At 37.8% G+C, this 26,844-nt stretch overlaps 1 protein-coding gene across 5 annotated transcripts; it reads left to right on the top strand.

Moving 5' to 3' along the window:
- The first annotated feature begins 2,051 nt into the window (after positions 1–2,051).
- LOC124869170 lies at positions 2,052–26,454 on the top strand. Of its 5 annotated transcripts, none has more exons than XR_007038509.1 (17): positions 2,052–2,365; positions 15,005–15,157; positions 15,277–15,368; positions 16,487–16,876; positions 16,955–17,014; positions 17,222–17,293; positions 17,719–17,867; positions 19,810–19,860; positions 20,040–20,078; positions 22,048–22,242; positions 22,384–22,521; positions 22,603–22,699; positions 22,946–23,061; positions 23,142–23,315; positions 23,902–23,991; positions 24,550–24,748; positions 26,087–26,454. XR_007038509.1 is itself a non-coding variant. In XM_047366928.1 (17 exons), the coding sequence occupies exons 3-17, from the start codon at positions 15,051–15,053 to the stop codon at positions 24,664–24,666; spliced, it is 1,887 nt and encodes a 628-aa protein (XP_047222884.1). In that variant the 5' UTR covers positions 9,924–9,963; positions 10,074–10,227; positions 15,049–15,050; the 3' UTR covers positions 24,667–26,454. The 5 variants fall into 5 exon arrangements, 4 of the variants coding, with proteins under 4 accessions (XP_047222883.1, XP_047222880.1, XP_047222884.1 ...); XM_047366928.1 differs by lacking the exon at positions 2,052–2,365 and adding exons at positions 9,924–9,963; positions 10,074–10,227 and having other exon boundaries at positions 15,049–15,157; positions 24,550–26,454; XM_047366926.1 differs by lacking the exon at positions 2,052–2,365 and adding exons at positions 9,924–9,963; positions 10,074–10,227 and having other exon boundaries at positions 24,550–26,454.
- Positions 26,455–26,844: the final 390 nt, after the last annotated feature.

The raw sequence follows: 26,844 nt of genomic DNA, 5'->3' as shown, positions 1-26,844 counted from the left end.
ACAACAGACTGGAGTGGAGATGCAACTGTGAAGCCATCTACAAGAAGAGACAGAGCAGACTGTACTTCTTGAATAAGTTTAATATCTTCTATAAGTCTGTTGTGGAAAGTGTGATCTCTTCTGACATCATCTTCTGGGGAAGCAGCATCAAAGCCAGGGACTTAAAAAAGCTCAACAAGCTGATAAAGAAGGCTGGCTCTGTTCTGGGGACTCCTCTAGAACCTCTGGAGATCATTGTGCAAAGAAGGATTCTTCATAAAATGAAGAACATTATGGAGAACCCTGAGCATCCTCTTCATGAGACTGTCCTACAACAACAGAGTGTCTTCAGTCAGAGGCTTCTTCAGATGTGCTGTAAGACGAAGCGCTACAGGAGATCCTTCCTGCCCACAGCCATCAGCATCTACAACGGCTCTTTGAAACCTTCATAATGAGCTACAACAACATTTAATTTCCCTTTGGGATTAATAAAGTATTTTTGAATTTGAATTGAATTTGGGTAATCACAGTTAAATTGTGGTTCAACAAGGGGGACTTTACTTTTTCACATTGGGGGCCTGGTTTGGATAGCTTTTTTCACATAATAAACAAAATCATAGGAATTGTTATGATATGATAACCTGTTCTGTTTCTTGGTATCATGGTATTAACCCCAAAATGGGGTTAAAACAGCAAGGTGACAATAATTCCTACTAATGCTCAATTAATATAACATATTGATTATTACAGTTACAAAAAGGTTATCTATAAAACTGATTTACGTTTGACACCAGAAAATTCTCCATACAACAAAATTTGTCATTTATTTTAAAGTAAAGGAAAAATGCCTTCTTTCAGCCAGCTAACTGTCAGTGAGCAGCAAAAAGTGCGGGAGGGTCGTTGTGTGCTACTCTATGCTCAATATAGCCAACAAAAACTCTATTCATTCTGGAACTTTTGTCTAATCAAATAAAATTCAACCCATAGGAACACAATGATGGAAAAGTTTAAGTAGCTTGTTTAAACCTTGGTATGCCTGGATAGCATTGTTTTATTTTTACATGCACTTTTGATTGCATTCACTTATTGTGCCGCTTTTATTGCATTAGTACTACATCTTTATCTTGTCCTCTTTCTTGAATGATTCCCCATTTGATAATAGGTCAACTACACTTTCCCTATGCATGATATATGTTCCAACATTTTGCAGTATGGAATAACTGCAACATTTATTTAATTGGCAACAATCCATAACAGTTTTGAGATTCAAACAGCTCTAGTTCTTTAATTTTTTTATTTGAAAACTAAATGGTGGTTCTGAGCCTCTAAGACGCCTGTGTATAATCTAGAATAGCTAAATGCTTCCCCCGTGTGCCAACTGCTTCAAATTACAGTTGGCATAAGGGAAGGGACGTTTTTCGGAGATACCAACTATAGACACCAGGGGGCATGACGTGGTTAGGATTTATAGCATAAATGCTGAAGCGTCACCGGAAGCAGTTCCAAAGTGAACAGCATCACTGGCATGGTCGTGTACAGCTGTAGGTAAATAAATAAATAAACTAAGGGGGCTGGTTGGGGTCCACATTTCCGGTGAAATGTATGTTTTGTTTAAAAGTATAAATCTGATCAAATAAATACAAGTAACATTTAATGGTTGTTAATTTATTGAATGATTTAAATTAACAGCGCAGCATTGAATAAAACATTCTTAGAAAGAATACAGTTTACTGTTGTACTATAACGACATCCAAGAAAGCATAACAGCACCTCCGTTGCTGTTTTTAAAACTTCTTTGAAATCTCACTTTTATGTGGACTCAGTGTGAGTTGGTGACTGTAAAGTCATTATTTACTCTTTGTCCTACTTGTTTTAGCTGTTGTCTACTACATTTATAATATTTACAGCTCTTGTGAATGTCTTCTAATATATATTATTTTATTGTATAGCACTTTAGTCTTTAACCGTATTAACGTTTTTGAAGTACATTTCGAATGTAATAAGAATCCTGCAAAGAACTTTATTTTTGAAAATCTGTCCCGGAAGTGCGTGTTTTTAGCCTGCTAGCTTGACTTCTGTCAACACTCGTAGCGGGGAAGCGAAGCCGTCTCAACAAGCGTCAGTGCTTGCGCCGCTACTGAAGTCGGTTGTCATGCTGTTCGAAAATAATACTTAACTTGATGTAATTCAACAGTTTAAGGTTGGCTTTGGATATTTCGTAGCAGAGACTTGCCCTGGATTATGACGCCTTCAACAAAGCTCGGCGATTGAGTTGATCCTTTACAAAAAGAGGAGTTTTGTTTTCTGACCAGCTAGAATCTGACAGTTGTGTTGGTTGTTAGCGACTTGTTTTGTTTATCTGCGGCTGACCACACTACACAACGAGGTAAGTTATCCACGCCCAGTAAACATTGATACGGTTCACGCTTAGGTTTCACACACTTCGTTCGCTTCATATGTCGGTGTCCATCACCTTGTTCTTCGTGATGCTACTTTTGTCATTTGCGGGGCTCCTCCTGCGTTCAAGGACTACCTCGTCTTGTGGATACTTTGTTATCCTACTTTATAAACGTGCTCAGTGCTTGGATACAGAGTAGCATTAGTTAACTGTTGATGTGCATTAATATGCTAAGAAAGGTGCGGTACTTTAAATATTTTCTTTATTTAACTGTTTTTAGGATCAAGATTGTTAAACTCATAATGCAACTGCCTAACAGTCTGTATCTCTTCATGCAGCTCAGCAAAAACAGCAACCACTTTTTATGACGTAATTATTAAAAGAAAAACATATTCAAAAAAAACTGAAGCAATAATAACCGAAAGCTCCAGTTTGTGTGTTCAGATTAAATAGTATATTAAATCTCAAGTTCATATTGAAATGATCTCTGTTAAGTGTAGGATGTGCAAGTGCAGTATTTTTGTCTAACCAGTATAAATATGCAAGATTTTAAACCCGAGTTGGTAAAAAGACATTTTAGACTCCTTAAAACACACTGAAATAGCCCTGTAATTTAACACAGTAATTATTTTCTCACAGTAGCCTACCTATTTTGTTCACACACTATTGGACATGCAAACAAGCAATAAAAAACACTAATAACCTCCCCCCCCAATCTTATGGCGCCCCCTATGGTGTGTCATCCCGGGTAGAATGCCACATTACCCATGTGTGTTTCCTCATTATTATGTTTGGCAAATGTATTTTCTGTTATAAAAAAGATCTAAAGACTATCTCATGTTGAAATCTGACACATTTCACCAAATAAGATGTTGAATAAATATTTATCTGTTTGATAATTTAGATTAAATTGCAAATGCATTGAATACATAAACAGATATATCTCCAATTATCAAAATAGTTCTATAATTTGTAAAACGAATAAACTAATTATGAAATTAGCTAATATTTTAATTAAAATGGGAGCTCATCAAATGTTTCAACCACAAATATATATTTATTTCAGTACTGAATATTTGTTAGTCCTGCTTTGCAGAACGCTGTGAAGTTGTTTTACCTTTCAGCCTTACCCATGAAAATCAGGCTAACAGTATTCAAGACCACGTTATTAGTCTGCAGGTAAATCAGAAGAAGGTTAGGGCCCATTTGACGAGGCATACTGGCAGTTTAAATTATTACGCGATGGACTGCGGCACTGAAAATATGAAATAATAAATAAATACTGGAATAACTATGTAATATCTTAACATATAAGGAATTTAACTATCAATTTAAAAAAATAATAATAATTTGATGTCACGTTTTCATATATATTTAATGAATTTATTGCAGTTACAAATAGAGGCACGCAAAAACATCACAAACAGATGAATAAAGTTGACAAAATTGTGATGCAAGGCCACAAAATTTTTAACCCTTCTTATAAAATGTTAAAATGATCCTATTTGGATACAGATCTATCAAGATGAGTTTTAAAAATTTGGCAAACTTTATCTATAATATTGTCTATATTGTGACGGTTAAAAAAAAATTGTCAATCGCTCTTTAAATTTGTAGTATTTTGGACAAACCTAAAGTTTTGGGTATGTAATTCATATTTCTTAATCTTTTCCATATTAGTTTTGTTCAATAAGTAATGACACGGTGGAATCTGTGATAAATGGGATGGCATTTTAGTATCTGTGATCAGAAGTAATGGATGGATCGTTCCATAAATAAGATTGTAGATGTGATGATGAGAGGTAATATAAAAATATGCAGTGCCTTGCATGTTTTCACATGACATTTAGCCAATATAATTTATTGGGTGGGATTTTAAGTAATAGACTAAAAATAAGTGCAAACTGCAGCGTGCATTTATATTCAGCCCCCTTAAGTCAGAAATCCCAAAAATAACAAACAAACAATGCAACCAAGTGCCCACAGGAGTCCCCTAAATTGTTAAATAGAGTTCACCTGGGGGTCATTTAATCTCAGCATAAATCCAGCTCTTCTGTGAAGATCTCAGAGGTTTGTTAGAAAACATAAGTGATCAAACAGCATAATGAAGGGTAAGGAAAAACGTAAGACAAGACTATTGAACCTTTTGATCTAAAATACTGCAAATCATCCTGAACACATCATTCCCACTATAAAACATGGTGGGGGTATCATCATGCTGTGGGAATGCTTTCAGCAGGGACAGAAAAGCTGGACAGACTTGATGGGACGATAGATGAACCTCAAAACAGGACATTTCTAGACGAAGACTGTTATAAGCTGCAAAGGTCTTGAGACTAAGAGCGAGGTTAACTGTGAGTCAGGAAAACAACCTTAAGTATTCAACCAGAGCAACAATAGAGAAAGAAAACAATGGTTAAGATCAGAGTGTTTCCATGTGTTAGATGATGAATGAGAGTAAACAGCGACAAAGAAACCTGCAAGTGACACAGACAAAACACGAAAAAAACTATGGAGAGAATGCAAAAGAAACATCTGGATGGCGTTGATGCAAACAGTGTTTATTAGGTTGCTACTAAACTAACGACCAACACTTCTACAGAACCTTCAGAGTAACTGTTTGGGTACCAGAGCTCACAGATGACTCACTTATTCTGTGTGTCTTAGTCACATTTCACTGGGATTGTCCCAGCAGTGTTAGCCAAAGCCTCAAATATTTACCAGCCAGTTTGGGTCTTATTAAGTCCAATTTGCTGCATTCCTTTCTAAGTTTGCCCCGTCTCACTGTATTCACATTTTTCCAAGAGATTTTCTTGATGTTCTTCTATCTTTTCCATTCAAATTAAACCTAAACGTTCTCTGGACGTTGTTCAGCCTGGCAGTATTAAGCTCCATTCTCTCCATTCTGTGGTTTTGATTCTTTCCCAGAAAAAGTTCTCATTCACATTCCTCTTTCATGATTCTTACAGTTTTTTGTTCTTTTATCCCATTATACACCCATGTTTTATTTCTGTTTGGCTACCTGCTATTTTTCTCTTCTTCATCAATCCTTGCCCCTAACAGCTTTTGTCCCTGTTTGCTCTGGTTCATACTCTCTTTTTCTCCTCTCCTTTCATGTTGTGCTCCCATGCCATTTTTTCTCTTTGTGTTTTGCCAGTGTCAGTAGTTGGGCTGTTAGACCCAGTAGAAATGCCCCACCCTGCCTGCTCCTGAATAAATGCTGCTTCTCAGCTAACTTCTCATTTGATCCAGTGAGTTATAGATCTTATGTGTTGCTGTGAGTTATTTTTAATAATTGCTTTGTTTTGCTTATTTTATTATTTTTGAATCACCGTACATTGAGCCAAAGCAGTAGACATTTGATTAGCTGTAAATCTTGTTCGAGGAGATGAGAGAATGAAGGTCTGGCTCAGATAGCTTGTTTGTTCTGTTGCCTCTCGACTTTTAATCTGGACCATTTTTGCTTCTGTTTGACTTTCTCTGAAAGCAGTTTCAGTACCTAATATGTTCATGTTTACAGTGCCTTGAAAAATGTATCCACATCCTAAACGTTTTTTCATTTTGTCATATTCCAACCAGAATAGTTGTAATTGCGAAGTAGAAGGAAGACAAATTGGTTTCAAAATTTTTTTTTTACGAATAAGTGTTTTGGGTTGGATTTAGTGTTTGAGAGGAGGTGGCAGTAAAATCAATAGGACTATTACAAAAGCGGTACTGGGAATTACACAGTTTTTGTCCTTTTATTGAACACTCTTAATGTACCTTACAAAGCCCGGTCGTACGGCGGCCATTTTGTCATACAAGAAGCCAACATAGAACATGTACAGTACAGACCAAAGGTTTGGACACACCTTCTCATTCAAAGAGTTGTCTTTATTTTCATGGCTATGAATATTGTAGCTTCACACTGAAGGCATCAAAACTATGAATTAACACATGTGGAATTATATACTGAACAAAAAATTGTGAAACAACTGAAAATATGTCTTATATTCTAGGTTCTTCAAAGTAGCCACCTTTTGCTTTGATTACTGCTCTTCACACTCTTGGCATTCTGTTGATGAGCTTCAAGAGGTAGTCACCTGAAATGGTTTTTACTTCACAGGTGTGCTCTGTCAGGTTTAAGAAGTGGGATTTCAAGCCTTATAAATGGGGTTGGGACCATCAGTTGTGTTGTGCAGGAGGTGGATACAGTACACAGCTGATAGTCCTACTGAATAGACTGTTAGAATTTGTATTATGGCAAGAAAAAAGCAGCTAAGTAAAGAAAAACGAGTGGCCATCATTACTTTAAGAAATGAAGGTCAGTCAGTCCGAACAATTGGGAAAACTTTGAAAGTGCCCCCAAGTGCAGTCGCAAAAACCATCAAGTGCTACAAAGAAACTGGTTCACATGAGGACCGCCCCAGGAAAGGAAGACCAAGAGTCACCTCTGCTGCGGATGATAAGTTCATCCGAGTCACCAGCCTCAGAAATCGCAGGTTAGCAGCAGCTCAGATTAGAGAACAGGTCAATGCCGCACAGAGTTCTAGAAGCAGACACATCTCTAGAACAACTGTGAAGAGGAGACTATGTGAATCAGGCCTTCATGGTAAAATAGCTGCTAGGAAACCACTGCTGAGGACAGGCAACAAGCAGAAGAGACTTGTTTGGGCTAAAGAACACAAGGAATGGACATTAGACCAGTGGAAATCTGTGCTTTGGTCTGATGAGTCCAAGTTTGAGATCTTTGGTTCCAACCACCGTCTCTTTGTGCGGCGCAGAAGAGGTGAAGGGATGGACTCTACATGCCTGGTTTTCACCGTGAAGCATGGAGGAGGAGGTGTGATGGTGTGGGGATGCTTTGCTGGTGACACTGTTGGGGATTTATTCAAAATTGAAGGCATACTGAACCAGCATGGCTACCACAGCATCTTGCAGCGGCATGCTATTCCATCCGGTTTGCGTTTAGTTGGACCATCATTTATTTTTCAACAGGACAATGACCCCAAACACACCTCCAGGCTGTGTAAGGGCTATTTGACCAAGAAGGAGAGGGATGGGGTGCTGCGCCAGATCACCTGGCCTCCACAGTCACCGGACCTGAACCCAATCGAGATGGTTTGGGTTGAACTGGACCGCAGAGTGAAGGCAAAAGGGCCAACAAGTGTTAAGCAATACTGGGAACTCCTTCAAGACTGTTGGAAAACCATTTCAGGTGACTACCTCTTGAAGCTCATCAACAGAATGCCAAGAGTGTGCGAAGCAGTAATCAAAGCAAAAGGTGGCTACTTTGAAGAACCTAGAATATAAGACATATTTTCAGTTGTTTCACACTTTTTTGTTCAGTATATAATTCCACATGTGTTAATTCATAGTTTTGATGCCTTCAGTGTGAAGCTACAATATTCATTGTCATGAAAATAAAGACAAGTCTTTGAATGAGAAGGTGTGTCCAAATGTTTGGTCTGTACTGTATATCTTTACCTTTGAGTTTGGGAGAATAGATTCTAAATTCAATCTCAAAGTGATGCTACCTAAACAACCATACAGTAGTGGTGTAAATTAGTGTCACCGGTGGTCAGTAACCTTAGCAGTCTTAAAGAGGCACTTCTATTACGACTATTACAGTGTGTCTCATTTGCACATCTAAAGATGAAATATTTTGCCCGTTCTTCTAGCCTCTGTGGCCGTAAAATTTCAGGTCTTCGATCTGGACCGTAACTGGGCCCTTCTACCTCTAACTAATAAGCTTTCATCTAAACCTTTTCATTGAGTGTTTTTGGTCTTTCTCTTGTTGAACAATAAACCTCTGTCCCAGTCTCAAGTCCTTTAGCTGCCTCTATTTAGATGCCTATACAAGTTCCATTAATCTTTTGATTATTTTAACTAGCTTCTCTTTTCCTACTGAAAAAAAGCAATCCCCACAGCATAATGCTGTCACCACTATGTTTCACTGTTGGGATGGTGTTAGTTTGATACCATATGTATCGTTTTTGTCAACAAAAATCTAAATTTTGGTCAATCTGAGCAGAACACCTTCCTTCACATGTTTGATGCTGCCTCTAAATGATTTGTGGCAAACTGCAAATGCGACTTCTAACAACTTTCTTGCCACTCTTCCATAAAAGCTAGATTTGTGAAATATGAGACTGATACTTATTATGTTAACAGATTCTACCGGCTGGGTTGTACATTTCTGCAGCTCCTCCAGAATTACCATTGATCTGTTAGTTATCAGATGATGGACTGGCCAGTCCTTTGGGAGGTGTTAGAATTTTGTCAGATTATTTTATAAGGTAATCCTGCTTAAAACATTTCCAAAACTTTATTCCTGGCCTGTCTGCTGTGTTCCTTGGTCTTAATGCTGTTTTATTTTATTATTCCAACCAAGTTTCTAAGGCCTTCGCACAGAACAGCTGTACAATCCTTATCGTAATTAAAATCCCAATCAAATATATTTTTGTAGTTGTATTGCAACAAAATTTAGAAAAGAGGTATGGATTATTTTGCAAACCATTTCACTCAGGGTTGTTATGCCAGTAAAGTCGTAATGTCACATGGTCTTCACATTGTTTAAGAACCTCCTGCTCTGGATGAACGCTGCCCTTTGTCTGCTTCTGCACATGATCCCTGGTAGAACCTGAATCCAATTTCTTTTTTTTTTTTACCCCCAGGGGGACATTTTGATCTTCCTGACACTAGCCTGTTCACATTTTCATGTCTGCACAGACAATTATATGGCTCTTTAAGAGATGTGGCTCCCCATTTCATTACAAATACAACTTTCCACATTTAGAGAAAGAATGCAGGCTTGTTTTGTTTAATTTGACTCTGTAAGATGAAGTAGTAAAAGAAGAGAAATAGTTTTGTGCCAGGCTGGGATGTCATGCTCACCGAGGAGGGAGTTGGCATGTTCATGAGGGCAAATGTGCTTCAGCCAGGCTGCATGAGATGCCTTTTAGGGTGAAAGGGAGGATTGGAGACAATTACAGTACAAACGGCTCCCTTTGCTGCACTTAGACATAAAGCCTCTTGTTGGGTTAAGAAAAAGGAAGTGCTAAAACTGTGTTTCTTCTCTCAGACTGTTGTTGCGGTGGAGTCCAAATATTTGTCACACTTGTATCTCAGATGTTTCATAGGATTACTGTTATGTTTTTAAAATATACTTCAAACAAAAAATAAGGAATTGACACCATTTCATATCTCATTTTAGGCAGTTTTGAACCACACCCATTAGTTTTGGCAGCCCATCATATCAGCATTGCATTCTCCTATTGCCCATGTTAAAAATCTGATAACATATACATTTTGGAGGCTTGCATGCAAATTAGCAATCCCCTTGCGTGTAAAGCCTGGTGGTTTTCACAAGAGGGAAAAAAGATCAATAATAACTCCTAAACTGTCCTGTTGTTGTTATTTATTGTAAACAGAAAAGGGCCTGTTTCCACCGCATAGAGAGCTGGAAGTCATAGTGATGCGTGATGATGCTATTACTGTCTGCTTACATAAACAGCACCTCCTCTCTTTTTCTGAGGACATCTTCCTGGTTTACATTTTTTTAGCCAGCGGCGGCTGATAAATGCACTGAAAATAATATTGAGCCTGTAAGTCAGTGTCTGTGTTTTGTCTTGAGTAAACAAGCTCTTTGTCTTACTTATGCAAATTTATCAAAATCTAATGCAGTGTTTTTTTGCATGCTTTTGTGCTGTCATAGAGACTTCCTGTCTGTTGGGTCGGTATTGCCACAGCTTCCCTTTCTGTCATCGGCTGCCGCTCTTTTTATTCAGTATTGTAGTTACGCTCGGCTGCAGATTCGGGCCCCAACTAATGACTTCAGGAGTCTAGCAGAAGTGTTAACCTTGACCAGGGTAAGAATTTTTTTTATGTAAGTTTTTTTCTCCGTTCAAAGTTTGACATCTCAATAATCTTAAAGTGAGCTGAACGTTGGAGGATTCTCTATCAGTACGGCTGTCTTATTGCTGGGTAATACCCTACTGAGAACATGGACTGATCATTACAACTGTCTGTTAGAGCTTGTTTGATATTTCAGCTTATTAGTAACTCTGCTTAAGGTTTGCAGAGGTCAGGCTGTGGTTCTATTAGTCTACTTTTATAATGGCACCTACCACTCTGGGATGCTGTGGTTGAAACTTTAGACGTCCTTAGCATGCTAACATGCATATGTATTCATACACCTTTAGCTTTTTCTCATTTTGCCATGTTATAGCCTCAAACTTCAAAGTATTTTATCAGGATTGTATGTGATACACAAACTCAAATTAGCACATTTTTGTGATGTGGAAGAAAAGGCATTAATGGTTTTCCAAGGTTTGTACAAATACAAATCTAAAAAGTGTGACAGGCATTTGATTTCAGCCCCACTGAGTCACTAATTTGTATGATCACTAGTTACAGCTGCAAGATTTTTGGGGTATATCTCCACCAGCTTTACACATGTAGAGACTCAAGATTTTGTTCTTATTTGCAAAGCAGCTGAAGCTCAGCCAGTTGGATGAAGAGTGTCTCTTAAATGGATTTAAATCTGGACTCATTCACATGAACATCTTGACCATTCAATTGTAGCTGTCTGTATGTTCAGGGCTGTTACGTTGCTGGAAAGTGAACTTCTAATAGGTTTTCTTCAAAACTGTATTTAGCACCACCATCTTACTATCAGCTGTGCTTAAGAAAAGCATCCACACAACATGAGCAGCTCCCACCTTTTTTTCACCTAGGGTGTGTGTTCAAGGTGATGTATGGTGTTATCATGCATGTAGGCCCAAAGCTGTCATTTTGGTCTCATCAGACCAGAGCAACTTTCACATATTTATTCTGTGCCCTTTATGGCTTGAGACAAAACCTCAAATGAGACTTAAGTTTTTCTCTCAAGAGTGGCTTTCTTTATGCCAATCTTACACGAAAGCAGTCTATGTGGAGTAGAAAACTAATAGCGGTCATCTCAATATATCTGCTGCAGAGGTCCACAGCTCACCGTGAACCTCTGCAGCTCCTTCAGAGTTGCAATGGACCAGTATAGGTGGACTGTGGTTTCTTTGCTAGATTAGATGTTCAGAGCTTTGGGTATTTTTTATTACCTAACCCTACTTTAACCTTCTCCAAAGCTTTTTCCCTGACCTGTCCGCTGTGTTCCTTCGTGACGCCGTTTGTTCCCTAATGTTCTTGAACTAACCCCTGAGGCCTTCACAGAACAGCTGTAGTTACACTGAGAATAAATTTCACACAAGTGGACTAGAAGTTGGACTAGCAGTTGGTTGCACCGGATTTTATTTAGGGTTTTCAGAGTAAAGAAAGCTGAATACATATGCAGGCAGCATTTTCCAGATTTTATTTGGTAAAAAATGTTGAAAACCAAATATCCCTTTCCTCCTACTATTTACAGTACTGTGCAAAAGTTGTAGGCAGTTGTGAAAAAATGCTTTAAACAAAGAATGCTTTCAGAAATATAAATGATGATTGTTTATTTTTATCAATTTACAAAATGCTAAGTGAGCGAACCCAAACATACAGCCAGAGTCAATATCTTCAGCATAAAGAAGAACAAGACTTACTGGAAGTGATGGTTTGGCCCCCACTGAGCCCTGATATCAACATCATGGAGTGTGTCTGGGATTATATGAAGAGACAGAAGGATGTGAGAAAGCCTACATCCACAGAAAATCTGTGGTTTGTTCTCCAAGATGTTTGGAACAACCTACCAGCCGAGTTCCTTCAAAAACTGTGTGCAAGAGGACCTAGAAGAATTGATGCTGTTTTGAAGGCAAAGGGTGGTCACAACAAATATTGATTTGATTTAGATTTCTCTTTGGTCATTCATTGCATTTTGTTGATTGATGAAAATAAATGATTAACACTTCCATTTCTGAAAGCATTCTTTGTTTACAGCATTTTTTTCACACCTGCCTAAAACGTTTGCACAGTACTGTAATCCTGCACAACTTTGTGTTGGTCTGACACATAAAACCCCAATAAAATACATAGAAGTTTGTGGTTGTAACAAATGTTAAAGAAGTGTGAATACTTCTTCAATGTTCTGTAGACAGAAGAAACTAAAAAGTTGCATCTTTGCAGGTAGTCTGTGTTATTATCCATGGCAGTACGAAGGAAAAAATGGCTAATTCTGGTTATAATTAAACCTTAATATTGTTCTTTAAGCAAGACAAAGATTTTTCAAATCAGAGGAGGAATGGCTTTAAAAAACAGAAAAAACACTATCAGATGTGTATATTTTTTTACATTGAACCTACCAGAGCGTTGGCGCAGCAAGGAGTAAAGCTCGTGAGCTGCTAATGCTGCTTATCTGCCCTGTAAGGACACATCTTTAACCAATCAGATCACACAGCTTAAAATGCCTGTTACATAATGTTTGGGATGCCTTTAGTTGCTGAAAGTTAATGTTGCTTGAGCCTATCCAGCAAGTGTGACCACCAGGTAATAAAGCAGCTGAGAGGTTACTCCTTTCTCATATGCCGTAGGACATTTTCTTTAAGATTGCATGCTGGGTCTCTGGAGGTATGCAGGAGTTGTGTGTGGGTGTGTTTTTCAGTGTTGTTTGCATGATATCACAGAAACAGTGTTATTCTTCTGTTTGCCTGGGCTGTAGAGTTGCATTTCTGTGTATTTTATTCTTGCTGTGTAATCCCAGTGAGTGTTTGAAAAGCAGGACATATTAGTTGGATTACACGTGCTCAAGATTAACTACAAAAGCATGTCAGAGACTTAACCGTTGGCATGACTACCACCACTAATGGGCTTAAAGTTGCTCCTTTGTCATCTCTCGCTGTTGCTGTGCTACCAAAGCACGTTGCTCCTCGAACTGTTGTATCAGCTGCTTTTATCATGGTTACGCAAATTAATATAGCAGTGCAATTAATCCCAGCTGGGACCTTTGTGTATGGAGTCTGCATGTTTTTCCTGTTTGGGATTTTAAATTAACTAGAAATCATAAGTTGCCCTTAGGTATGAGGGTGTGTGAATGATTGTCTCTGTGTTGGCAATATGACAGACACGCAACCTGTCCAGGGTGTCTCTCAACCTTTGACCTCTGAAGATGGCTCCAGCTCTATCATTACCCTAAACAAGTTTAAAAGCTGCATGGTTGTGCAGTTGGTAGCACTGTTGTCTTGCAGCAAGAAGGTCCTGGGTTCAAATCCCACCCTGCAGTCTTTCTGCATGGAATTTGCATGTTCTGCCTGTGCATGTGTGGGTTCGCTCCAGGTACTCCAGCTTCCTCCTACAGTCCAAAAACATGTTAGGTAAATTGGCCTCTCTAAGTTCACCCTAGGTATGAGTGTGTGCATACATGGTTGTTTGTCCTTTGTGTCTTTATGTTACCCTATGATGGTTGGGCGACCTGTCCAAGGTGTAGTTCGCTATTTGCCCAATAACCGCTGGAAATTGGCTTGACCCTCACGGACGGACGGACTACATAGATAGATAGATAGATAGATAGATAGATAGATAGATAGATAGATAGATAGATAGATAGATAGATAGATAGATAGATAGATAGATAGATAGATAGATAGATAGATAGATAGATAGATAGATAGATAGATAGATAGATAGATAGATAGATAGATAGATAGATAGATAGATAGATAGATAGATAGATAGATAGATAGATAGATAGATAGATAGATAGATAGATAGATAGATAGATAGATAGATAGATAGATAGATAGATAGATAGATAGATAGATAGATAGATAGATAGATAGATAGATAGATAGATAGATAGATAGATAGATAGATAGATAGAAACAATTAATCAGATTAATCAATTATTGAAATAATCGTCAACTAATTTAGTAATCAAATAATTGTTAATGTACAGACTCTAAAACATGCCATTGTTGAAAGAACAACCCTCTCAGAGCAGTAATTAGGGAAAAATTGTACCAAAAATACATAAATTTTGCATTTAAGATGAAAAATCGTCTTTGTCTGTAAATATGTTCTATCCAAAACTCCTCTAGGAGCATAGTTTTAGCTTCAACTGGTTCAAATTCTGTAAAAAAAAAAAAAATGTCCCTTTTAAGCACCATTTGCAATCCGATTATTAATCGATTAATCAAAAAAAAGTTGACAGATTAATTAATTTTAAAAAAAATCGATTAGTAAAATAATCGTTAGTTGCAGCCCTAGATTGATTGATTGATTGATTTAGTGCTGCTGTGTATTAACCTGAGGGCCAGTGTCTTGTCAGTTTTAGATGTGACCCTGCTCCAACACAGCCGGTTCAAATGGTTGAGTCTTTTCTCCAGCTTGTCTTAAGGTTCTGCAGAACCATCCTTTGAACCAGGGAAAAAACTGAAACATGCAGGATACCAGCCCTTTTGAAACTAATGATCTAAACTGTTAGAATGTCTACAGATTACTTTTCACCAGAACTATCGCTGCAACGATACCTCGGCCTTGTCAAATTATTATGTACATCTTACTAGTTTCCTGGGTCCACTGGGCAATCAGCATAAACTAATTTTACATTATGCATTAATTTTATAAGCATAATCACACAATCCCTAACAAAATGACTTATGACTGATCTCCGCTCTGTTACATTGTTCTGATTTGATCATTTCACTCCCTTTGCAGAATTTACATTGGTCCAATGATAAAATAAAGGATAATTTCTTTATCCTTTATTTTATCATATCTGTGTGTTTCAGTCATGGCTCGCAGGAGTTCTCGCCTGGTGTCCGGTGGTTACTACAATTCAGACGAGGAATCTGATTCAAGTAGTGTGACCAACATCTCCTACAGAGAAAACCCTGTCAAGTAAGTGACTTCCTGTTCGTGTTCGTTTATCCGTGCAAAGCATGGATTCTGGCTTGGAAATCCAACTGGTACCTTGCCTCACACATGTGATTGTTCTCTAATACCCTTTTGTTCTTTAGGGTTTTCAAGAAGAAGTCAGGGGCCCGTAAGGCTGCCTCCCGCACCAACAGCAATGCTAGTTCTGTCACTCCTGAGACTCCAGTCACTCCAGGCCAGTATGACACCAACATGTAGACTATCAATTCTGAACATTCAGTCAATCACTCAGATTTCATTTATAGAGCACTTTCATACAGTTAAAGTAACATAAAAGTGCTTTACAGTTTAAAATCAAAAATCTCTGCAGAAAAAGTAAAACTAATTTCACAAAATGATAATAATTAGAACAAAATGTCATGTAAAACTGAGGAAACAGTCATGTTTCGGGTGGGAGAATCTGTCGACAGGGCTGCTATAAGTCATTCACTTCACAAATGTGGCCATTAGGAAAAAGTGGCAAGAAGTAAGTAATCCATTGTTGTAAAATGGCCGTACAAAAATCTATTTTTTGTTTTCTGTAAGCAATGTAAGACACACAGCAAACATGTCAAACAATACGAACAAAATGAAATTTTTTTGGCCTACATGCAAAACACAATGTAAAACATGGTGGCGCCAGCATCATGCTACGGGAATGTTTTTCTTCATCAGAGATGGGGAAGCTGGTAGGAGTTTCTGCAAAGATGGATGAAACTGAACTGAATACTGAAGTATTAAAGTCTCTTAAATTTAATCATCTCAATGTTTGGCCTTAAATCCTAAATGAGGCCAAATCTACCATTCAGGAGTCTTAAATTACTCTTAGTTAGACGCTAATTTGTGTATTTCATTTATTCTTTGCTTCTCCCTCTTCCTGACTTTTTTTATTTTAGGTTTTGAAAAAATACTTTTTGACATTTATTCGCCCCATGTGCTGTCATTTTGATTGAGGAATATAATCATTACTATGCACTGACAAAAGTCCTTGATGTAGGGCGTTAAACAACCCTGTGAGAAGGAATTTAAAGCCGAACATTCAGGATCAAATTGAATCGCTGAAAAAAAGGTCTCCTCCTAAAACTGGTCTACAATGCCACCATATGTCAACATAAATGGGCTGATTAAATATGGATGCCAAACTTAGTTTGTATAAAATATTGAAAACCAGATTACAACCACGTTACGACCACCAGTGTGTGGTTATAACTTGACAAAATGTGAAAAAGTTGAAAAGGTATGAATCCGTTTGCATGACGCAGCATAAGTTTTGTGTCTGTATTTATCTTTTCTTTTCTCTCTGTTCCTATACAGGTCTGACTCCAGTAACCAGCCCTTTGCGCAGTCCCAGTCAGCCCACCATGAGGACTGCCCCTTACATCCCCGCTGTGACGACCCCTCGGCCGGCTCTGACTCCATCGTCTACCCATTGTCACATGTCCACGCCATGCCACTCAAGAACCCCAGAGAGGAAGCCTCATCCTGGCCCCGGCAGCTCCGGTCTGCTGGCTTTACACCACAGACCCAAAGACAAGGAGCCGAGTCAAAGCGGCGTGGACAGCTCAGGGTACTCGTCATCTGAGGGCCCCTACAGGAAGCCTTTACCTGCCACCAGTACACCCAGAGCATCCAGTAGCAGCAGTGGTGGAGCTCCCAGTCCAGGATACAAAAGCAGGATCAGTGATGCCTTTTATAAACTAATGGGTGAGACGTACTTTTTGTTTTTGTGTGTTTGGGCTCCGAGTGAATACTAATGAAATTCTTTCTTCACTTGTCTGACAGATTCAACCTCAGTGATGGCTGCTGATGTCCACAAAAAAGTGCTTGATGTCACATCTTCAGGTTTGTCCTCTGTTTTAGTTTGCCTTCTTATATGGTTCTTGCAGTGGACACCAATGGAAGCGTTTTTATTACTTGGCAGCATTTAACGTGGTTTTGCTTTATATGCTGCTTTCCATATACCAATATGTATGTCAAAATAGCTTCATGTGATTTGGCACTAGCTAATAAAAAATCCCAATAAATGAACATTTGTTCTCTTCCTTAAAGCTAAGGCCTCAGTCAGCGATCGGATGAAGAAGGCTTGTGGTCTGGCTCTCCTGCTTTTCATCATACTTCTGTGTAAGTAAGGTCAACATTTAACAGGTTGGAGCGTGCTTGTTGCCCAGTTAATGTTTCAACCTCAGACATCTCATCATTCAAGGACATTTATTTGTGGAGATTTCTTAAACTTGAGTAATTATTGATCTACATCTGTGATTACATTTAGTTTTACTGAAAGTAGGAAGCACCCTTTCGCAACGTGCATGCTCTGCTAGAGCTTCTTTCGTGTAAATGGTACAGGTTGAGGAAGAGCAGGGTTTTCCCCAGAGGTGACAGGGTCTGCCACAAGTTGAGTTTGACTCAAAACAGCCCTGTTTCATATTCCACCTAAGTGTATCTAATCGTGCCACGCACAAGTTAAACGTCTCTTACCTTTGGCTCCAGCTATAGTTTGTGTGTTTCTAATTGCTTTATCTGAAGCGTTGTCCCTCCTGTTTTTTCAGGTATTTGGTTGCTCCTTCCTTTGTTCACCTCTTTCATCTCCCGCATGACCGTCACAAAGTCCCCATCACAAACACTACCCAAGATTCAACCTGTTATCCCCACCACCAGTGTTCCTCCTCAACCCAACATCATACCCACACCTGTGGTGGTACGGCTCGACTGCAGCTTGTGTGAAACTCACTGTGTGTCTATGCTGGTTAATCTGATTTCCACTTTACTGTAAAAAAGTATTCTCCCTCCAACAGATTTGTTCTACTTTTACCTATTTTGTCACAAAGAAATGTTTCAGATCCTCAAACAAATTCTGATACCAGACAAAGATAACCTGGGTAAATACAGGTAAAAGTATTGCTTCAGCCCAGGAGTAGCCAGCCAGTCAAAATTACTCCAAGAAAACATCGACAATTCATCCTGGTTGTCTCAAAAAAAACCAGAACAACTTCTAAAGCACCGCAGACCTCAGTTGCCTCAGTTACAGTTCATATTTCAAAAATAACAGAAAGACTAGGTAAAAATGGCATGCATAGGACATATTTAAAGTGAAAACCAATGCTGACCAACAAGAAAAAAAAAAAACAGGCCATTTCAAAGTCCTTTGATGGACTTTTGGTAAAATACTGGGTGGACTGAAAAGTTTGTTACTAAAACTTACATAATATTTCACAGAAATAGCTTCATGCCCACAGTCAAACATGGTGGTGGTAGCATGATTGTCTGGGTTGCTTTGAGAACCGTGAATTCTGCTCTCTTGCAGAAATGCTGGTAGGGAATGTCCAACCATCTCTTTGTGACCACGAGCTAAAGCTCAATGATCTGAAGCACATTAGTCCACGTCTAAATGGCCAAAAAATAATTAAAAAATGAAACGTTTTGGAGTAGCCTAGTCAAAGTCCACATCTAAAATTCATTAGGATGTTATGACATGACATTGAACTGCCGCCTCTTTTTAGGTTTAGGGGGTAATTAGTTTTTCACATAGAAGGAGGTTAGCTTGGATAGCTTTTTTTCCTAAATAAATCAAATCGTCATTTGAAAACTAAATACTGAATTAACTTCAGCTATGTTGGTCTAATAGTAAATTTTGTGTGATGATCTGAAATATTTTATTTTTACAAAAAAGCAAAAACTAAATAATATCAATGAGGGAGGAAAGACATTTTCACAGCACTGTAGATGTTTGTAAGGTCTACCGCACAACTAAAATAACATTTTTCTACACTTATTTTTGAGACTTTTAATTCATGCTAACAATTATAAAGCATCCATTGTTACATTTCAACCAGCAATGTTGCTATATTTGTTTATATTTTTCAAGTGTGGATAAGTATGAAATGTAGGAACTATAGTATAGAGTTATTCTCCTTCATAGCACTTTCCAGACTAAATGTATATGAAGGAAAAAAGTCATTTTAAAACAATTTATGAACCCAGCTTGATTTGATCTGAAGCCACCTTAGGCAACTTACCAGTCTACATTTAATAACTCTGAACAAGTCATAGTTTTTGTTTGTTTGTTGTAACATAATTTTAAGAAATAAAAATGATGTGCCACTTAAAACAATTGTAATCACTAGATAAAGACCAGAAACATTTTGGAGAATATTTCAGAATTTTTAAATTTTAAACATTTTTATTCAAAGGTGTGGTTCTCTATATTTTCTTTCTTTTCTTTAAAGGTTTTTGGACTCCAAAGGCTTGACCCAGTCATGATAAATATTTACTGTAACTTTACAATAAATGTTTGTATTGTATATATATAAAAACCACACAAACATTTACTAAAAATCCAGAAGATTTGAGTCTGTAAAAGTATGGGAAGTTAAAATGTAAATTGTGAACCCTGAGGATCTTTGCACTGAAAAGCCTTCTTTATAAAAAGGTGAGGGGTTTTAAACACAAGGAGTTGATTTTTTTCAGTGCTGTAAGTCATGTTTAGTGTTTAGGATGTAGTGAGAACACGACAAAGTGTAAACATTTATTGACAGTCTCATTGTCCTAAAAAATGCCACATGGTTTTGGTTTGCTCACAGCGCAGGGTCCTCTTGTTTTTACCTTTGAGTTTATTAAACATCATTGTTTCTTCCATCCAGGAGCCAGGAGTCATTTCTGCTGCTGTAGAAGCAAAGATGCAGCATTTTCTGGTAAGACAAAGCAAACACTTAAAACAACGCTAGAGAACATTTTAGGATTCATATTTTTTTTTTTTTTTACCAGATGTCATTGAATAGTAAACAAAATAAAGTGCTTAGAATGGCTTCAAGGCCAGATTCCCTGACCCAAAAACAGAATTTAAAATGTGTTTTTCTTTTTTTTATTGCAGGTGGAGCTTCAGGTTAAACAGGAAAATCTTCTCTCCCAGGTTAGTTTATATATTCCTGTTTGTTCTTCATTTTTTTGTTGCATTTTTCCAGATGCCATGACAAATATACTGGAATTCTCTGCGGTGAAAACCGTTACACACAATGTCCAGAAAAATAAAAGTCAGAACAACCTTCACTTACACATCTATTGACCACATATAACCTTGTTCAGCTTGGTATGCTAAGACGATGGTGGTGGAGCTCTGTTTCCCTCCTGTCAGACATCACCTGACTCCAAAAAAAACACTCCCTAGTTATTTAGAAACCGTAATAATACAGAATCGCCACAAAAAATGTTTTTCCAGCATAAGAGAAAATTTTATATACGCATTTTAACAGCAACAGTAGCTGGTGGGGAAACCTTTGACTCAGTTTGGCGCTGAGGCGTCATAATATGAGGAGACATGTCATTATGTGATTTTAAACCTGTGAAGAAACTTTGTTTTCATTTAGGCTAAAAGCACTATTTTTATTTTTATGCATCAAGAAATTGGCGGGAAAACATCAGTATAGAGAATTAGAGCCAAATCTTATGTTCTACTATTTAGTTTTCTGTTTTACTTTCATCTGATGAGCTGTTTCTTTTGTTTGTGGAAAGTTCTGCTTAAGGAAAAAAATCCAGTTGAGTTTATACTCACATTAACTATATAACCGGGGTTAGATTAGAGGGACATCTAGTGGTGATGAGGTTAAACTGCAGATATTAAATCATAGGAGATGTGAATATCATATAAAGATAGCCCGAGGAAATATAAATAGCCGTTTTCAAATTAGGATTTAATTTATTCAGAGAATAGAGTGAGCCAAACCAAGTGTTTGCAATAAGTCTTTATGTTGCTGTGGAGGAACTTTGGTCCACTGTTGTTGGCAGAGTTGTTTTATTTCAGCTACATTGGAGGATTTGTAAGCATGGGTTGCATGGTTAAAGTCATGCCACAGTGTCTGAATTGGATTTTAATCTGGATTTTTACTGGATTGCTCCAAAACCTTAATTATGTGTTTGAGACATTAATCTACGTGAGTTTTAGTTTATGGTTACTAACTGATGGCTGGGCATTCTCCTTCAGGGTTTTCACCCAAAGAGCAGAATTCATAGTTACATAAATTACGACAAGTTGTCCAGGTCTTAAAGCAGCAAAGAAGCCCACACCATCATACTACCACCACCATGTTTGACTGTTCTTTTGCTAGTAAAATGTTAGTCAGGATACACACCTTCCAAAATGGTTCACTATTTTTAGCCAGTCTGCAGAATATTTTCCCAAATGTTTTGGGGAATTATCAAAATTTTCTTGGGTAAATGTGAAACAGGTCTCGGAGTTCTTTTTGGTCAACAGTGGTTCTGGCATTAGGACTCTCCCATGGATGTTTCTTACTGACGACTAATGCTCACCTCCTGCATCAGTCATCAATACACTCTTGGAGTGGTTTAGGTAGGCCGGCCACCTCTGGGAGTGTTTCATGGTTTCTACATGTATGGATAGTTGCTTTCACTATGATTCACTGGAGTTGTAATGCTTTTAAGTGGTTTTGAAATCCCTTCCAGACTGATAGATTTCAGTGACTCTGTTTCTCATTTGTTCTCGATTTTTGTTTTTTTAGATTGGAGCATGATGTTCGTTTTTATTTTGATCAATGCTATGTATTTAGATCTTTTCACCTACCAGGTGCTGTTTAAAAAATGTATAGTCAGGCAGTTATCAGGGTTGGATGTGGTTAGTGTAATTGAATTAAGTTTTCTGGAAAATGTGGTTAGTTAGTCATTTAATGGTTTTACTTGAAGGGTGATTACTCAGAATCAGTCTGTGATTGTTGGAGTTCACTTTAAAAAGATGCCTTTTGTTTCAATAAGGCTAAGCCTTATCCACCAATGAATATCCTGATTTGAATATTAATAATCTTAAGTAACACTATTTGTCCAGTCTAAGCATAAATCTGTTCAACCCCCCTATATCTTGTTCACCACAGTTAAAGGAGCAACATCAGCTGGACATGGACTTTATGAAAGCAAAGTTGGAGGCAGCAGACTCAGACATTCGCCGTTACCTGGAGCAGGAGATTTCAGGGCTCGGGAGACAGATTGCAGGTTACCAGACAGAAAGCCACTCTGCTGCTGCTAGCTTCAGCCTAAAGATCGAAACTCTGGAGAAGCAAAATGCCAAGGTAACAGGGTTGATGTAGATATGTTTAACTTACAGACTGAACCCACAGAAATCAATTGTCCCATTAATTATCCTTCCTTTGTTTCTGTTTGACCTTTTCCCTGTGCTTTTCACGGTCTCACTGTGGCCCCCTCTGTTGTAGCTGTCCCAGGAGCTATCATCCATCCAGCCGATGCCAGCTCCAACCCCCTGTCCTGAGACCAGCGTGGCCCCCGTCCACAACCAACTTACACCAGAGCTCCAACAGGCCATGGAGAGGTGGTTCACTGACCGCATCAAGGTAACTAGTCTGTAAATCATCATGAAATTAAAAAATCATAACTGTAAATGTTACTTACAGTATGCTCTGTTTTTTAATCAGGAACAGGATGCAATTAGGCTTGGAGATAAAGCAGACTGCACTGAGTGCAGACGTCCCATGGCGGACAAAATGGCAGACTTTGCTCTTGAGACTCAAGGTCAGAAGACAGGTTAAATATATAGTGCAAGTGTCTGTCTTTACAATTCTACCAACTCTGCACTGTTTGGTGTTTTTGCACATAAGAAAAACAGAAATTATCATCACACAATACATGTCCACTGATTAGTGTGTGTAATATATATATTGTTTTTAATTTTGGATTGAAGGCACATGTATCTTATTTTCATTACATTCATCTAAGTTATACATCTTATTTTTCCATATTCCACGTGTGTCGGTGTAGGTGCCAGCATTGTCAGCACTCGGTGTTCAGAGACGTATCGCATTCGTTCAGCATGCGTGACTCTTTTTGGTTTTCCTCTTTGGTATCCATCTGAAAGCCCGCGCACTGTTATCCAGGTACAACATTCTGTTTGCTTGTAAGCAAAGATAAGCATTCCCATGGTTACTAACAAGCCCACTGTCTCCTTCCCTCCCAGGGTTACCCGGTTCTGCTTCCAGGGAAATGTTGGGCATTCCACGGGGTCCAAGGCACCCTTGTCATCTCTCTGTCACACCCCATCAGCATAACTCACGTGACTCTGGACCACCTGCCACGCTACAACTCCCCCACCGGCCACATCAACTCCGCACCAAAGGACTTTGAAGTCTATGTGAGTGCTTTGGTGGGCCAAGACAGCAGCCTTTGGGAGCATAGAGTGCTGCACTCGACATTCATTGTGTCCTGTCCTGACAGCTTAGGCCAAAACTATGGTGGGACTGGTTGCCTTGCAGTGTCAGTTACACATGTGCTCTACAAATCCCTCTATGGATCAGTTTTTAATTAGTTATTCTAATTCTAATCGTACTATGAATTGTCAGGACACTGACTATTTTTGTAATTTATTTAATTCATGGTTTAACTTAAGATTTATTCATGCCTTCCAATGTGTCTAAATTAAGTGAAGGAATATTGATCTCAGGCAAATGATGGAGCTGCCATAGTCAAATACTGTATATTTATTATATATCATTTTAATTTGACAATATCTTACAAAAGCCTTAACTGTACTCCAAACCTCTAAATCATTGATCTTCTGTTCTTTCCAAAATGTCAGATTTGCCTCACCTACAGCATATTATTGATCATTTTGATTATGAAGATTTAATCCTCGTCCGTTGTTAATCTTCAGTCTTATAACTCAGGTATAGAGCAGCTTTTATGAACTTTAAGGTAATGATTGTTTCTTTCTCTTTCAGGGGCTGAAAAATGACACAGAAGAAGGAACCCTGCTCGGGACATTCACTTACGATGAAAACAGAGAGTCGACTCAGACGTTTAAACTGCCTGTAAGTTCAAACCTTTTTGCATTAAACAACATTTTTTTTTTTTTCAATTTCTGAAGATTTGGTTGAATTTATTGCAATAAATAAAGTAGTATATGCAGACAGACAGACAGACATGGTGTTGGTTCGGTCCACTTTTCTTTCTCCACTGTAGCTGCATCACAAACGTTAATGTTCCTAAATAGCAGAGTTCAGTGACAGCTGGGAGTCCTCTCTGTTTCGTTTTGGTGTCACTTTTTAGAGTTGCATTACAGAACGTTGAGTTGCACATTGAGCTCTGCACAAAAACATTCTGCAGGTGTTCTGGTATGAAACAAAGCTGAATTTGTTCGGTACATGTGCGTACCGAACCAACACGAATCAACAGGACTGTACCGGATATTTTTGATACAAATACATGATCAATAAATCTGAGTTTTACTTACATATTAACTGGATATGGTCTAACTGTTTCATCAATTTTTTTTTAAAAGTTTGTTTAGTTAAGTCTGGAATGTAATGTTGCACTAAACATTTATCCCCTCCAATCCCCTCTTGTCCACTTCTTCCTCTCCCACACAGAACCCCAGTGACGCACTGTATCGGTGTGTTGAGCTGCGAGTTCTCTCTAACTGGGGTCACGTCGAATATACGTGTCTTTACCGATTCCGTGTTCATGGAAGGATCGCCTCCACATAAGAATCCCTCTGCATCACATGCTTAAAGACATGAGAGTTTTTTTGATGGTCCGCTGGATCAAGGACCAAGTGCTACTGAAAAGGTGTTGAGTACTGATACTCCTATGACACAGCTATGTGTATAACAGCAGCTTTTTTGTTAGTTTGACACAGTAATGTTAAAGTTACAGATGTTAGAAAAGCTTTTTGTGCCGTGCACATTTGGCTTTGTAGATAGAATATGTCTGAGCAGAGATCTACCTAGTAAAACATTTAAATTGCATGACGTTCTGGTAACTTTATGCTTACAATCATGAGCATGCCACTAGATCACTTTTAATATTTTGTTATTAATTATTTGTATTTATGAGGACTTTCTTGCTTCATAGTCCTAGTGGTATTCTTCTGAGCAAGATTGAATGAATAAATAAATAAATATTGTCACATAAATAAGATTTTAAAAATAAAAGAGCTTGTAGCTTGTGACAAACAGGTTCCATCCATGTTGGACGCTAAACACATTTCAACATTTCTTGTTTTTATATAAGGTCCAGTGTGTTAAAACCCTGTGATCTGAACTTTTTGAAACAGATTGTTACTTGTCGTGACTCTTGTGATAAAACACGCTTTGACTAATTACCAAGAAAAAGGCAGCAGTGAGTTTTAATCAGTTTTCTTTTTTATTAAGATAAATTTGGTTCATTTTTCAAAAAAGAAATAAAGGTAAAATATGCATCTTTGTATTATATGTTGCACTCATCCAGGAGACTAGTGTGCTGATTTTTTTCTTCTTTACTTGAAATACTTGAAAATCTTTATTGCTAACCTGCTTTGAAAAACGCCACGCTGAACACATTAAAAATCTCTTTCTGCTCCCTCAAACAGAGGATTTTATGTGAACTTATTAACCTGAAAGGAGAGGTGTTTTTATCTGCTAGAGAATGATATGTAATATATAAATTCATAATGTATCTGCTTTAGAGGATTGGACAAAAATGTATTCTTAAATTCTTAAAATTCTCATAAAAGCATCAAATGTTTCATTTCAACATATTATTCAGCAGAACTGCCAGTATCTTTTGTTTGTTTACATGTTGTACAGCACATTCAGACATTATTTAGAAGAATATGTATTGCTTTATTCTGAGAGGGACTAGATATGATGGACGATAATTTGTTCCCACTAATCTGTTCAAATTTGGACAAAAATAACAAACTCAGGATTTAGTTTTTGGTTTCTTTTTCTTCTCTGAGATCTTAGCAGAGGTTTAAGATTCATGCAAAGTTTATGGTATGTTTTTAATTTTTATAGACGACTCAATCATTACCACCCATTTTTTTTTTAAAATCACTACACAAATAAATGAAAGTTTGGAATAATTGTTTTAATAGCCTCTATGTTGGTGGGTAAAGTCTAACAGTATTTTTACATTTGTAAACAGGTCTTCGTGTGTTTCATCCACACATTAAAGTGGGAATAAATGAAATAAAGGTACACTTTGCCTGAACTCTACTAAACAATGTATGTCTGACATTTTTAGATCCCTGACTTGTTTTTAACAGAGTTCCTTTTCCTGCTTTTCTGTTGGTTCACTCCGTTATTACAGCTCGACTTATCTAATTCTTCCGAAGCTTTTGCATTATTTAATCTGTGTGAGAGACATGAAAAACTGCATCATCTTTTGCTCTTTTTTCTCAATCGAAAAAGCTGCAAAATTACCCATCTGTTTAAATTTTGAAATGCAGGTATGAATTTGTTCAACTTGAGAATTTGATAAATATATGGTTTAATAAAAGAACATAACATGTTTGTTGCTGACCTTGTTTTTTTCTTGTCTCCTCCTGATGTTGGCATAATTGATTTTAAGCCTTTTTGCCTCTCATTGACAGATCGCTAACTGCTATTAACATGTGGTTGCAGGTTTTAATCTTTCTTTAAAATGGAAAGCAAACATTATGTTAACAGGAGATCATGTATAATGTAAAAAGAATGAATACATTTTAAATAAAATAGTTTGCATTAAAAGAAATGCACATAAAATCTTTCTCTGGGAAAATTCCCTGGAAAATGTTCTGAACAGTAGAACAAAGTTAGTTTTCGGTTAAGTGCAGCTGCCTCAGACAGCTGGTAATAATAAACCAGACTCCTTTTGGGATTTTTTTGCCACTGTCTGTAAACCTGGCATCAAAACTGACCCTT

Source organism: Girardinichthys multiradiatus, chromosome 5 (genome assembly GCF_021462225.1).
Source record: "Girardinichthys multiradiatus isolate DD_20200921_A chromosome 5, DD_fGirMul_XY1, whole genome shotgun sequence".
Lineage (NCBI taxonomy): Eukaryota > Metazoa > Chordata > Actinopteri > Cyprinodontiformes > Goodeidae > Girardinichthys > Girardinichthys multiradiatus.
This window is presented reverse-complemented; position numbering and strand designations above follow the sequence as displayed.

Bases quoted from the DNA above. Each gene is read 5' to 3' on its own strand.
- LOC124869170 (XM_047366927.1), top strand. From the start codon at position 15,051: ATGGCTCGCAGGAGTTCTCGCCTGGTGTCCGGTGGTTACTACAATTCA. The intron at 20,079-22,047 runs GTTAGTTTATAT...TGTTCACCACAG, and splicing joins AGGAAAATCTTCTCTCCCAG to TTAAAGGAGCAACATCAGCT. The intron at 22,700-22,945 runs GTCAGAAGACAG...GTGTCGGTGTAG, and splicing joins CTTTGCTCTTGAGACTCAAG to GTGCCAGCATTGTCAGCACT.